Here is a 14,150-nt window from a genome sequence, read left to right on the forward strand (position 1 = left end):
GCTCCTGGTCTCTGCCAGCTCCCGCGCCAGCCATGGGAGAGGGCCCGGAGCAGTGAAGGGATTTGTCCCAGCAGCAGATGAGACATGTCGGCGCTACCACCGGGAAATCAAACGGGCGATATTTCGCAGAGACTATTTGAAGTTTTTGCTGGTATCCGCATTTCCACGGTTCCCTCGGGTGAGACAGTATTTACACTAATTTCCAGGCAAGGACTGGCTATTAAGTCCTTCCTCACCCCCTTGTGTACAGTGCTGAACAATAAACAGAAATTTCCTGGTGGCTGGACTCCTAACCTTTATCTTCATTGAGCGAAGGGCACTGCTCTCTATATACCATGTAAATTGTTCTGTTTGTCTTGAAGTTGACAGAGAGGCTTGTGATATTTAACAATTTTATTTGACCATTAAGGTCAAAAAAGTTCCACATATAAGATCAGAGAGGTGTGAATTGGCAGCCAATAGCTTTTTCTGCTCTGCCTGCTTGCTCAGGAATCAGAAGCTAATCTTTTTTTCTTAGGATAACAAATAATGCTCTTTGCACCCAGTTCAGGGTCTGGGCTTTGTCCATCACACTAGCAGAGCAACAACAGGCCAGAGCGCAGGGCTACACCTCCCTGCCCCAAGCGCTGAGTCTTAAATCAGCTGTGGGTCCCTCAAGCAGAGAGGCACTGTGCTGAAAGGCGGCTCTGAAGCAAGAGGCATGGGTATGTACCGGCCTCTGGCGAGGCTGAATGTTTACTGGGCTTTGAAGGAAGATCAGTGGGGATGAGGCCATCCTCAGGAGACTTAGCAGACCCTCGATGCCCAGGCAGAGCTTTGGGAGGGACACTGTCTACACCTTGTCTAAAATGCTTTCTAGATTTGTAACTCAGACAGCTTCAGGCAGAGCATCTCCAGAAAACTGAATATTTTCTGCTACAAGAACAGGACTGATCATTTGAGAGCTCCTTTATAGGTCCAACACGGACACAAGTTTTCTCCAACTGGACACTTGCGAAGACGCTGATTAATTTGCCAGGTTTGTACAGAGAGAACTGGGCATTGGTTCTCACTTTGTATGATTTCACGGGAGATGATGGAGACCTTCCATCATCTTCCTTCTGTGGCACATACTTCAGTCGTTCTGAAATGCAACCCTTTTTTTATATTAAAAAGCTAAAAACTAATTGCAATTTAAATTAACAGCTTTATGCTAAAAACTGTACCACACACTCCTCAACACCACCCTCTCCACCAGTAGTTTACTCACTATGAGTAACAGACACAGCTGCCTGCTTTTACTACTTATCCCTACCTTAAGTACAATATCTAAATCGCCAGGAAGAGAAATTCAGAAATCACTCTTGCCACCAGCATCAACAACATTTTGTCTCTTGCCAAACCTTGTTTGGGTCCAGAGAAACTGAAGGAAGAGTTGGAGGTGGATGCATGGACAAGCATATGGGAACTAAAATGCACTCAGGGGTACCCTGAAACCCTGTGAAGTTTTGGAAGAAGAGCCTGATTCACTGGAAGGGTGACTTTATTTCTACCTGCCAGTCCTGCAAACCCAGCAGTAAACTGGGAGTTCTTCAGCTGATGCATCTCTGCTGGAGACATGGGATTGCACAGGTCCACTTCAGACCAGTTTCACAGGTCCCAGCCCGCAGCTCTCTTCAGCGCGAGACAAGGGACTGCACCACCGGCCCCCATGCTCAGGGCAGGCGTGTTGCAGAGCCTGTCTGGCTGATCGAGTTCCAGCTGGCAGCAGCAGGAAGCGGGCACTGAACGTACGCTGCCATTTCTGCAGAGTGATTTTCTTTCTGAGTAAACCCACATATTAGATAGTGGCAACACAAGCAGCTGAGTTTCCTGCTTGTAAAACTGACCTATTGCCAGCTACAGTGGTGACCAACCTCACTCGGTATTGTGACAAGAAATGCTGACCTTGTAACAGTTTAAAGCATGGTGGGCTGAGTAGTGACGGACTTGCTGCAAACCTGATGTTTTGGAGAATGAAGCTAATGAAAAAACACTGCACACTTGGTAAAAATATTAGAGAGTTTGCTCTGAGGGATTTAACGCACTACACAGGGTCTAGCTATAGAAGGGCAAGTAAGCTGGAAGAGAACTAGATGAAGGTCTTCATAATCAGATCTTTTCAGAACTGAAGAACAAGGAGGGGTTTCAGGTGGGGTTTCCAATTCAGAACTAGTTTGGGCATCCACCTCTGCAGTTTTGACTTTAGGGATACTTAAACTCACGGTTCTCAGTTCAGTTTCCAATGTCATCTGTTACAGAAGCACTTGCATTCTGCCCTTTCAGGCCAAAATCTCTAAAGGGTAAGTCAGAAAACCGTGTAGCCTTCTGATCTCAGCCAAATATAACAAACTACATGTAGGTCTATGCTGTCTGCTCAGCCTATCTTTCAGAAAAACTCAGGTCCTCCCAAACTGGGTAAATCCCTTGGGCATCAAAGCGTGACTCTGCCAGAACGGGGGAATTACCTGTGCTTTCCTGCCAGGCAGAGATAGTGCCTGGAGGTTATTTTAAGGGCAGAGTAGGACCTCACTTTGCACTGAGTGCAGTAACAGTGTTAGCAATCGTGGAGGGAAGAGAGGCAGAGAGGTGCTTTGGAGCCTTGGTAATAAAGAGTGAAATTTAAAAGAAATTCCTGGAAATGAAAACTAGGCACGACTATGCTTTTCCATGCGAGAAGCCAGGGTGGCCTAGGGGTTTGAGAACAAATACTCATCCTACAGACTGTAAAGCCTACCCAGCACTCCTGCCTGGCAGCCCAAAGCCGAGACTTGCCTCTGCTGGGAGGGACACTTGAGATGCTCCAGCCCGAGTATCAGCGCAGAGTTTGGAAGCTCCCCTCTCCTGTCCGGCTTTCATCAGCAGGCTGAAGAAAGCTGAGCCTGAGAGCTGAGCCTGGCAGAACCTTGTGATGCTCCTGAATCTGGAGACAAACCCCACAAACCCCCAGAAATTTCAGCTGCGTGAAGAGAGACCATCTCGGGGAGGGCAGGTCTCAGCTGCGCGGTGGCGCTGGCGGCTGGGAACCACGGCTGCGGCCACAGCTCTATCAAGAGTGCCAAAACAAGGTTGGGCAACTGAAAGATTTAGCATGGCCTGCAGAAAGGATCCCAAGGCCAGGAGCCACTAGATGTCACTGCCGCCTCGGCACTGCCACCACGCCTGTGGACACCGCCAATATTAATAGGGGTTTTCTGCCTTGAGCAAACACTGTCTCCACCTTCAACACCGCCACTGAGTAAAGCCACCGAGCTACACACCGCTCCCCAACTCCCCGCTTCCATTCTCCGGCACCAACCAGCTGCAACCCTGCGAACGAAGCAGCTGTCAGAGGGCGCGGGAGTAGACTCGGAGCCCAGTTTGCATGGTCTCCCAGGTTTGGTGGGAAAGGTGTCGGGGGCTGCAGCCTCACACGCACTGTGTGCCTGTCTCCTTAGAGATCCCACTGTGACTTTTGTCCTGGGGTGAGGGATGAGTTTTAAAGACGGGCTTTTAGCTTGACTTTTACAGAATTAGCCTCTCCTCCTTCCCACGAGTTTTGTCAACTTGCTCACACTTTCACATGGCATTAAGCACAGCCTCCTAGTTTCATCTCCGGGAAACACAACCACGGGTCCAGAACCAGAACCCCAGCACAGCCCTTGGGCCCTGGGCAGTCACTACATCCCACCTAAACATGCAGTAAGAAAACAAACACTTCCAGGCCTGTCTTGGGCAAGGGTGGATGGATGCATCAGGAGGCGACACTGTATCACATCTGGCTCTGTGGGCTTCCATTCTGCCTACAATGATCAGTAAACATGGTGCTGGGGAGATTTTTCACAGCCCTCCCAAATTCAGTGGCTACAGGGAGTCCAGGTGAAAACTTGTGCATGACCCTTTATTATACTCCTCGATGTGCGTTCTCCGCTGCGTAAAACCCAGCAGAAACACACAAGCCCCACTCAAAATTACACCACCAAGATCTCCCGTTAGTTACACGACAACTAAAGAGATTTGTTCCTAGTGTTGGCAAGGGCTTATCTAGTGTATTTTTCTCCTTCCTATCCCTTCTCTTTCTTCTTCTTCTTTGCCGTCCCCAGTTTTGAGCCAATTTAAGCAAAATAACATCAGTTTGCCAGAGGAGGCCCATTCTCCGTCGTCTGTGTTCTGCAAAGAGGGTAGATCCTGAAAGGACGCTGAAGCAGTTTGTTTTATTTAGCAGCAGCTGTGCTGAGCACAACTGCGGCCAGAGCTGCAGTCTGTGTGCTCGCCCTCACCCCTCCAACTCCCACCAGCTCCAAGGGGATATGCAGTAAAGGGGCTACAGGTACTCACGTACATCACCCAGGTCAGCCTAATAAACCAGCCTGAGCCACGCCAGCAGGCTGTGAGGCCCAGGCAGGTAGCGTGGATCAAACAGTTCCCCTGTTTTGTGGGCAAGGTATAAATTAGTTTGTGTTTGTGTGTATAATAACCGTGTCCTCACCGCTGGTTGCAGAGCTGACAGGCAAAGCAGTCCAAATGGTAAACATTATCTCTGGCCCTCATCACCATCTCAAAGGCAGGGATCAGTTTACTGCAGGCAGCACAATTCCCGGTGGTACCAAAGAGCCTGCCAAAGAAGCACAATCATTAGAAGCCATTTTAATTAAATGGTGGAAGGACTAATTAAGTGTAATTAGCAGTATCAAATACTCTATTGCACCAATAAATAGAAGTTGCAGTCTCCATTTCGCTGACCAACCAGTGTGCGGGAACTTGGGATAAAACTGCCTAGTGAGCAAGCTCTGATTGTCGAGATGTAACTTCATTTGGTTTGTGAGCCTAGGGCTAATTTGCTGTCTAATGGAGAAAAGCATTAAACACTTCGAGCACTATTTTGGGGCTCACAAAATTTCAGTCAAGAACTATCCGCCTCTCTGCAGCAGTGGGGTAGGTGCTTGGAGCCGCCCATCCTCCTCCACGTGTGCTTGCCCCCTCTGTGCTTGGCCACAGCCTCGCAGAGCGATGGGCTGGCAGCCTCTCGCTGGAAGAGGCAGAAGACCCGCAAACTTTGCCAACCCTGGCAGGCAACGCGGTAATACAGCTCAGGAAGAACCTCACTTACCTGCTGTTTAAAACAAAAAAGCCCAGTTTCTCGTGCAATGAGCACACAAGCATTTTGCACAGCGTCGCAGAGAGCAGGCCCTCCTCCCAGGCTATGCCCCCTCCTCCCGCCTCCACCTCTCTCCCGGGAGCCAGCTAAGCCCTTCCACCGTGGCCTGAACAGCATGCTCAGCCGTTCCACTCCAGCTCCCCAGTCCTCGAGGACAGCCCTTCAGCACTGGAAGCTTTTCCATTTTCATCTTGGCTTTCACTATCTGTCTCCCCAGATGTCTGCTGCTGTTACAGCTCCTGCCGGGGGACTCAACCAAGACTGCAGCATCCTTCCCCGGGCCCCCTTCTCCAAGATGTCCCTGCAGACAGGGGCAGCACGCCACCGCAATGTTAAAGCCACACGAAGCAGGCGGAGCACGAATCAACAGGCCAACAAAACCAAGTTTCAACCGAGACAGCGGTCAATTCGAGTGCGGTTAGTTACTTTGCTCAGGAGATGATAAAAATCATATTCTTGGGGTGATGAGCCTCAAGACGTACGATTCCTGCCGACCATTAGCTCTGCACATGCAACGCGTCGCTGCCTGCAGACAGATTTGGGTTCACAGTTTGTTTCAAGCCACTGGTTCTGGCTGATTCCACAACTCACAGACAAGAAGCATCAGGAAAATCTATAACCAATTTCTAAACCTGCGATTTGCCAAGCTAATCAATACTAATTATTACTGGCCAGTAATTGTGAATTAAAACACTCGGCGATGTTATAGAAAACTCCACACGACTCTCCCACCCTCCCAGAGCACCACGCTAGAGAAGCCAGCTTGCTCTTCAGTTACAGAGAGGGGCTTATTTTTTCATTAGAAGTGGTATCGGTGGCCTCGCATTAGGCCTGGCTGGAAAACGCCAAGACTTCCTAAGAAGAAACAGCACTGCGTTTTCCCCGACAGCTAGACGCTGCAAACCAAATGGAAACACTTGTGCAGGACAGAGAAAATCACAAAGGGACTACCAAAATTTCTTCCCCTATGACTCCATCATACGAGGGCTGAAAGGCAGAGCAAAATCCCAGCTCTACAGTTTGCACCGGCAAACTCGGACCATGTATTCAGTAACGGGGCAGCCCCCTTCTCCCTGCAAGAGGGCTCTGACCTGCTCCTGCTCCCAGAGGCAGGCAGGGGAGGGAGCTGAGCGCGGGGCTTGGCTGCCTAACGCCAGCAGACCGGACGGAAAAAATGTGGCCCTGAAAAGCGTGCAGGTCTCCACCCTGAAACACCCTGGCTCTCATTCAGCACCCGCTCGCAAATCAAGCCAGTAATACAGACATCCCCCCCTCTCTCCCCCGGCGTAGCTGCCCTCTTCTACAGTACCTCACCGGGGCAGAGCGAAACCTGACAGCTTTTACCAGGGTTTGTGTTTTCTGTAAAACCAGGCACCCGCTTTTTACAGCGCCCAAGTCACAGCAAACTCAAAAAATGAGTCCAGTGCATTAGGCAGGGAAAGTGGGAGGTTAATCCTAGATTTGCTCTGTGCCCAGCACCGCTACATGCACAAGTATAAAATATCCATTATTCATTAGCATCACAGTTGTGTGGAGCTCAATCTAGATTAAACAAAATAAAGGGGCCCCAGACAGCACCATTTGCATTGTTAAGCAGGCGCTTTTCTTCAGCCTTCGAATAGGAGACTTTTCTAAATGGAAATGATGGGGAAATTTGGACAGATGTTCACTTAACTATTTAAACAGTTAGCTTAAGAAACATGAAAAATGTATTTGGCATCGTATTCACCTGTCTCTTTTCAAGGGTTTTGGGGGTAAACGAATTGTTAAACAGCTTTGACCGTTTGCATAAGATCTGAAGCTTATGTTCTGTCCAGCTGAAATCGTGTTGCCTTCTCATGTCTACATAAACGTAGCTTCCAGCTAGTCAGCGTGCTAATCTTTTTGTCTTCTATCAAGTTTCACAGTCCTCCATACCCTCCCTGTCTCAACAGATGAACATTTCACACTTATTCTAGCACTTCCTAATTTTAATCTGCTTTTCAGGAAGTGATTTAGAGCCCTGTATATTCACCAGGCTTCTAAAAATACACTGTAACTTGTAGCTCAGTGAATGTGTTGGGTTTTTGTTGTTTGGTTTTTTTTTTTAATCTGCTGGAAGAAAAAACAAAATGAACACACACTTCTGCATTTTTTGTTTGCTTGTAAAAACCTGTCACCTCTGATACCTACTTACCCAGCACTACTTAATCTGAAATTTTCTGAGGGGGTAGCCTAACATTACTGGAGGAAGGAGAGGAGACAAGGAGCGGGAGGAAAATCTTCCACCCCAAGCCCCATCTGTGGTTAAATTTAAAATAACCCCACATGAACAAACTGATCTGCATTCTGTCCCCCAGACACCTTCATAACAGATGCAATACTCTCTCTCACATCCACGCACACAAAGTTGAAGCGCATTAGAAAAATCTATCAGAAGATGCTCGGCATCTACTTACCAGCTTGGAGCCAGTGGCATAAAAGAAGCTGGTTTGGAGTTGTTTTCCTGGTTCTAAAAAACCTGGTTTCCCCCCCACCATCTCCCTTTGAAGTTAAAAGGCAACAATTTTTGAGTACAGATTTATTCCCCCTTATGTAACACGAAGACCTAGCCAGCTTGTAAATAAGCGTAGACTATGCAGATTTAAAATTTAGTACAATTAAACTTTTACCCTGTGGTAGTAATTATGTTTAATGGCTCTTAGCCTGAACTTAACCACGTCTATTGTTCTCAGCCAGTCTAAAAGCAGGAGTTTGTCCAAGGACAATTTTCTGTAGTTTATAGGCACACTAAAAATCCTGCTAAGCGCTGTTCTCATTGGCCATTGATGTCAGTGTGTATAGTAAAAATTAAAGCTAATTGGCATACAGGAGCAGCAGTGAATGCAAATGAATTAACGGGAAAAGAAGGGAGCACTCCTGGAAGTGGTAGGCAACTGTTGAAGGATGCTTTTTATGTAGTCGTCTGGGCTAAAGAGTAGTCCTCTGCACGATGGTCCAGACCTCACCAGCTCCCTGAATACACCAGAAGTTAATTCAAACTGCAGTAAAGTCACTGCACCCTGCAGGTTTTGAGGAAATAAAGAGTGGTAAAGGGTCCTTACAGTAGGGAAAACAGCAAGACCCTTCTCATACGAACACAGTAAGTTTAGCACCTTTTGACAGATTTTTACTTCTCAGATTTTTACTTCTTCTGTTCAGGGTGGCTAAAACTGAGAATCTGATTGTCTATTCTATCACCACTAGAAACAACAACCTGTTTCAGTCATTGACTACAAGGAAGAGTCCCCATTTCTCCTCTCTTTGGCCTGGTGTCTCACTAGCCAGCAGCCTGCAATTGAAAGAGGGTGAAAAATATTCCCTCCACAGAAAGAGCAAAAACTTTGGAGCTGTTGGAAAGAATTACGAGTTGAAAGGGGACTAAGGAGATATTATCTACAGAAAAATATCTCCATCTGTAGATATTGTGTACAGCTACGTATTTCTCTATATATTTGTTTATCCAGATTATCTGGACATACAGGTTTTTGAAGAACTACTGAGCCCTATGCTCCTATGCTTTCCAGCTAAGAGGTGAAATAGTTTTTTCTTCATACGCCTTCCCCATATGCCTGCTGCCATTTATTTCCTAGCTCCATAAGGACCTGCTGTAGAACAGGACTTGCTTTACAAACCCAAACTCCACATCATTAAAAGAAAAGGCTTTGCTCCTACCATTTGAAATAAGCCAACAACTACTCTTTCAGTGAGGACGGCTCTTAATGTCTTACAATCAGTGTTCTTCTCATCTGTGGAAATTAGAAATATGCTCAGCTCTCAGCTACCAGTCTGAAGTGACCAAAGTACTGATTATGCCAATAATTGCAGGGAAAGCCTGAACATCACTTGAAAAGAATAAGCTTAAAAGCAATTTCAGACTTGAGGATCCCAACTTGCCTGCAGTCAGGCTTTGTGTAATATTCAGAGGAAGCCTTAGTGGTAGGTGTTTCAGTGTGGTATTGACAGATTAGCTGGTGCACCCACCTATCCAGGACACCGTTGTCACTGCTGCAGGGGGAAGTCACGTCAGTGGCAGGAAAAGCAATGCATTTTGGTACTAATGAAGTTGGTCAAGCTGTCCTCTCATGATGCCTTCAAGATCAATGCCAAAGAATTTACATCCGCATGCCAAAGGGTTTGCATTCATGGATCGCATAGAGGAAGGAGTTGAACCAGTGCAGTACAAAAGCAGCCCTCTGGTCGAGTGACTGCACTAGTTCAGAGATTACTGGGCATAAATGTCAAGGTTGCTCAGAGGCATCTGTTTTCAGTTGAAGAACACATCTGAATGTTCACTTATTTTTACTCCCTTGGTCTCTCCCTCCATATTATCAGTAGATATTTACAGTGGGGCTGGGACTCTTAGCAGATAGAAGTCCAAGTCCTGCCTCTGTGCCCCGGCCTTTCTTACGGTGCAACTGAAGCTGCTGACCTTAAAACTGGTCTGGTCTGTCTCTGACACATGCAACAATGTCCTCTTAGGGAGTTTAAAAGCAGCAATCAGAGAACTCTGAGGTTTCAAGTGCTAGAGGTGTGCCAGGATACCACAGCAGAATTACTCCCCATAAGATTTCCTCCTCACTGGGAGGGCATGGAGAATGAAGAAAGAAGGGGGGTGGGGGGTGGTGGTAAGAAGCAAATGAACAAAGCAAACATTGCTTGTTTATCCTGAAAGGTATGGGCTGTGAGGAACTACTGGAACAGCTACTATGGAGATAAAAATCAGTGCTTTAACTTCGCAAAGCACAGCAATGTTGCCAGGACACACTGCATTTTGAGCCTAATTAATCCTTCATCTGTACAGATAGCAAATGTAGAAGTGAGAGTATCCTACATCGCATGCAAGATGCTCCCTGTTGTAAGAACAGCACTTTGATTTAGCAACATTTTTGGCTCTGAGTAAATACTGTTTGTTCAGCACACTGCATTTATACCTCTCCTCTCCATGCTAAACACACCCCTTGAAAAGCAGGCAGGGAACGCTCTTGGTGCATGGGCTCCCACCGGGCTCCTCTGGTGGGCAAAAATCCCAAGACTCTCCCTGCTGCTTCAAAGGCATTGCAGCTTCTGCAGGATGAACTTAAATTCTGCTGGTTGCAGCATGTTCTTCTCAGTTCCTGAAGACTCGTGCTTACACACGCAGCTGTGGTTTGGCTTATGGCCTTCCTTACCAGCTTGGGGAAGCCCACCTGAGACTGAGGAACTGCCCAGGGTGGAGCTCAAGACTCCATGCTACAACCAGTGCTGAGGGATGCCAGTGCCAGGGGGTGGCAGTCCTGCCGGGCTGAGCAGGGCTGCTCTGCCTGCCTCAGCACCCACATCACGCTCAAGTGGCAGCACCGATGCCTTGCTGAGGTCGCAGCTCTGAGTGAACACATGGGAAGTCGGGTGAAAAGAATTGCCATGAAATCCACTGAGAACAGCATCAGGGCTTCCTGGAAGGCTCCTCTCTCTTACTGATTCGCCATCACTTTTTAATGCAGGTTTTGAGCTTTCTTTAGAGTCTAATTAAGGCCCTAATCAGTTTAAATGATGAAAAACTTTCCCAACACCAGAATATCAAACATGCAGAAGCGACAATTCTGCTCCTGTCAAAGCGAGCCTGACTTGCCTTTGCTCGTGTGAGGGCACCATGCTGAGTAAAAAGGAAAAATCACATTCTTCATCAGCACTTCACAGTGAAATTTAAGTTGTCAGTTCCTCCCGGGAAATCCTGATGCAACACCCAAACCGTCCCTGTGAACCGGAGCTTGGTGAATGTTTAATTACGCCTAGGAACAAACACATTGCTGTGTGGGGGCTGCGAGGAGCCATCCGAGCTGCACGCTAAGCTTCTCTGTCCCAGAAGCAGTTTCTTCAATAGCATTTGCTTATCAAAAATAATTAGAGGTAGAAATGCTGGAACTGTGATTATGAAACAAATGGTAAATCTATTTGCTCAGATGAAATGTATCGAAAGATACATCTAGACACAGCTGGAGACTGAGGTGATACTGCAAGGATAACAACTCGAGATCCAATTTCATCTTTCATGATTAAAAAATGAGCAAGAAAGTGTTTTATGAAATGTGAAGGTTAACAAATGTTCCTTCACAAGCAATGACGACAGTTTATCTTTTGAAACAAATGATCAGGCCATGGTCTGCTAGCAGCTCCTGAAATACATTTGAAAGATTTCTTTTAAAAACCCACAGAGGACCAGCGCAGGCAGCCGGCAGCCCACTGCCCTCCCTGCCAACACCTCGGACAAAGCCAGCCACAAAGCAAGGCTGACGCAGCGGAGCAGGAGCCGGCCGTGCCCCTATCCCAGCACACTGCCCCACGCCGATGACTGAAGTCCACAAGTTTATCCCTGCCCAGAACATTCCAGGAGCCCTCCTGTCCGTGGCGAGCACCTGTACAGCGCTGCCTCTGCGGCGATGAGGCACGCGGGAGCCTGGTGCTGGGTGGCAGGGGTTGGGGCTGTGCAGCCAGGGGCAGGCTCCGGGCAGCCCCAGGCTCATAGGAGGAGAGAGAGCAAGGGGAGAGGAAAGCACGCTCCTGACCAGATAACGAAGCACGTACTCATAAACAAAACCACCAGCTCACTGGCAAACTCAGAAACATTGGTCTATAAGGAGATCATGAAATGCCATTTTTTTCTCTAGGTCATTACACAGCAATAGTCCTTTTGGACTTCAGATACAGAAGATGCATATATTTACATTTATGGGTGCAGAATCAGTCTAGCTTTTAATTTTTCACATGGTGGTTGACCTATTAAATATCAGTGCAATATTCATCCTGTTCTTACTCAAAGGCATATAGGGGAAGTGGCCAACAACATACTCCTGTGATTGTCCTCCAGACAAAGAACTCCCTTTACGGTGCAAGTACAGTGTGAAGTATGACAACTTATTTTTAGGAATCAATTCCACTAAAATTTGACTTGTAGAACAAATACCATGAGCTGTTTAACGAGGAAAAAAAAAAGATGTGAATAGAGGCTTTAAAACTATTAAAGTGAGGGAATTATATAATGATGGGAATGGGTAATCCTCCAAGAAGAAAAATTCAAATTATCAGGAGTGAACAGACAGTAGATAATATGGAGATGGCAACTTTAGTTCCTTCTATTAACAGAACTAATAGTTAAAATTGAGAGAGAAAGAAATATTATGTGTAGAAGGCAACAGAAGATGTTTTAAAGTTTAAAAAAATCGCTCCATACTTCCATAAAATAAGGGCTGTATAGCAATGCCTTTATTCCTGCCCTAGGACCCGGAGAGGGTTCCTTAGCATCAGGAGAACAAAACCCCTGAGTTCAGCAAAAATCCCCCAGACCAGTATAAACATAAATTTCCTTATTAGCAAGAATACAAAGCATCGTAGCTGTAAAGCTGGCTAAACAGCTGAACACTGGTTAGCTGCACTACAGAATTAAAGTTATTCCTTCCTGCCAAAGCCTTGCTCAAATTTCCTGGGATATGGCAATTTTATTGTTTTTCCCACCAAAAAATGAGTTAAGAAATAGTTCTACTGGTCAAAGCCGCCATAACAAACTAAATTCAGATAGGGGAAAAATATTTAAAGTAAAGGTTCCCTAAACCTTCCCTCCAGAATTTAACCGTGCTGCGCCAATAGCAACAGACTCCCACCTTGGGGGACGGGGATTATTCCAACCCGACAAACGGAGGCATAGGGGCTACCAGACCTCTTTTGGGCGCAGCACAAGTTTGTTCCAGAGACCCCACCACTGCTGCTGTGACAGAAGCTGCATGGACGTGATCAAACACCAGCCCCAACTGTTGCCTCCCATGTTCCATGTCATGAATTGCCCTCTCTTCTCAGAGGTGGGCCATTTCCTGGGCTCTGCAGCTCCTGGCTTCTTTCCCATCTCTAGCACAAGCTTCTCGTGTGCCCCAGTCAGTTGTGCCATCTGGAGGCCAGTGAGAAGATCACAGATTAAGCGTTTCTACCTCAGAGTGGCATTCTCAGGATAAATCAAGGAAAGAAAGAAACGCTCTACAACTACAGTGATAAAAAAGTTCTTCCAAGTTTAACAGCATCAGTACTGCTCTCCTTTGGCACTTCAACGTGTCTGATTTGATGCTGCATGTTATTTTTGTTATGAAACTAGAACAAACTAAAATCAACACAGTGCTCATTAAATGGGCTAAACATCAGGTAGCTCATAGGTCTCAAAAAGCAAATGTAAATAGGAATCACCACCCAGCCGAATATTTTTACTAGGGTTCTGTGACACGTAGGAAAATGCTGAAAATCTCTCTTTCAGGTCAGATCAAAACCACCACAAATGAACAAACAGCAAACACAACACTGTTTATCAAGAGCACAAATGACAAAGTCTAGAGGAGTGGTAAATAACGAAGAGGAGGATGACTGATGGAGAGATCTGGATGACTTGGCAAGCTGGGTGCAAACAAGATAAAGAAAAGATAAAGTATAAACAACATGAAGTATAAAGAAACACTCCAGAAACTAATCCAGCCTATGCTTTCTGGAAGAAAGGCTGTTCCTGGAAGAAGCTCTCCTGAGAGGTTTCGGGACAACTTGTGATCAGTACCTACCACAAGCCAATTCCAATATAATGAAAATAAATCATGCAGTCCTCAAAAAGGGAAGATCAAGAGCTGTTATGCTCTTCATTGACTCACCAGAATTATGTCCACAACACAGAGAGTACAGCTGAACTGAAGGAGGGCCAGTGAAGAACCAAATGCTAATTTGGGGTTAGAAATCTCTGTGATAAAGAACGTTCTGGAGCTCAGTTTTTTCAGCTCAGCATAAACAGGGGTAAGGACACTTTCAGAGCAATGCCTTGTGGCATTAGTAAACACTCAGACTTAAGCAAGGTACAACAATTATTTCACGACAGCGAAGACCGTTAAGTCTTTCCTCACTGCACCCTTTCCACCCTTCTGAAGGCTACTTATCCTGTCTTTTCCCCTTCAGATGTGTGCCGCCCTTATCCACG

General features: G+C 46.5%; 1 protein-coding gene across 1 annotated transcript in view; it reads right to left on the bottom strand.

The window, feature by feature from the left end:
- Window positions 1–14,150, bottom strand: part of LMO1 (LIM domain only 1 (rhombotin 1)) — a 56,668-nt gene that overhangs the window by 830 nt on the left and 41,688 nt on the right. The window contains exon 3 of the mRNA XM_010140327.1: window positions 4,487–4,612. Within this exon, the coding sequence (XP_010138629.1) occupies window positions 4,487–4,612 (126 nt within the window). The remainder of the gene's footprint in view (window positions 1–4,486; window positions 4,613–14,150) is intronic.

The sequence above is a fragment of the Buceros rhinoceros genome, unplaced genomic scaffold (genome assembly GCF_000710305.1).
Source record: "Buceros rhinoceros silvestris isolate BGI_N320 unplaced genomic scaffold, ASM71030v1 scaffold21907, whole genome shotgun sequence".
In the NCBI taxonomy this organism is placed as follows: domain Eukaryota; kingdom Metazoa; phylum Chordata; class Aves; order Bucerotiformes; family Bucerotidae; genus Buceros; species Buceros rhinoceros.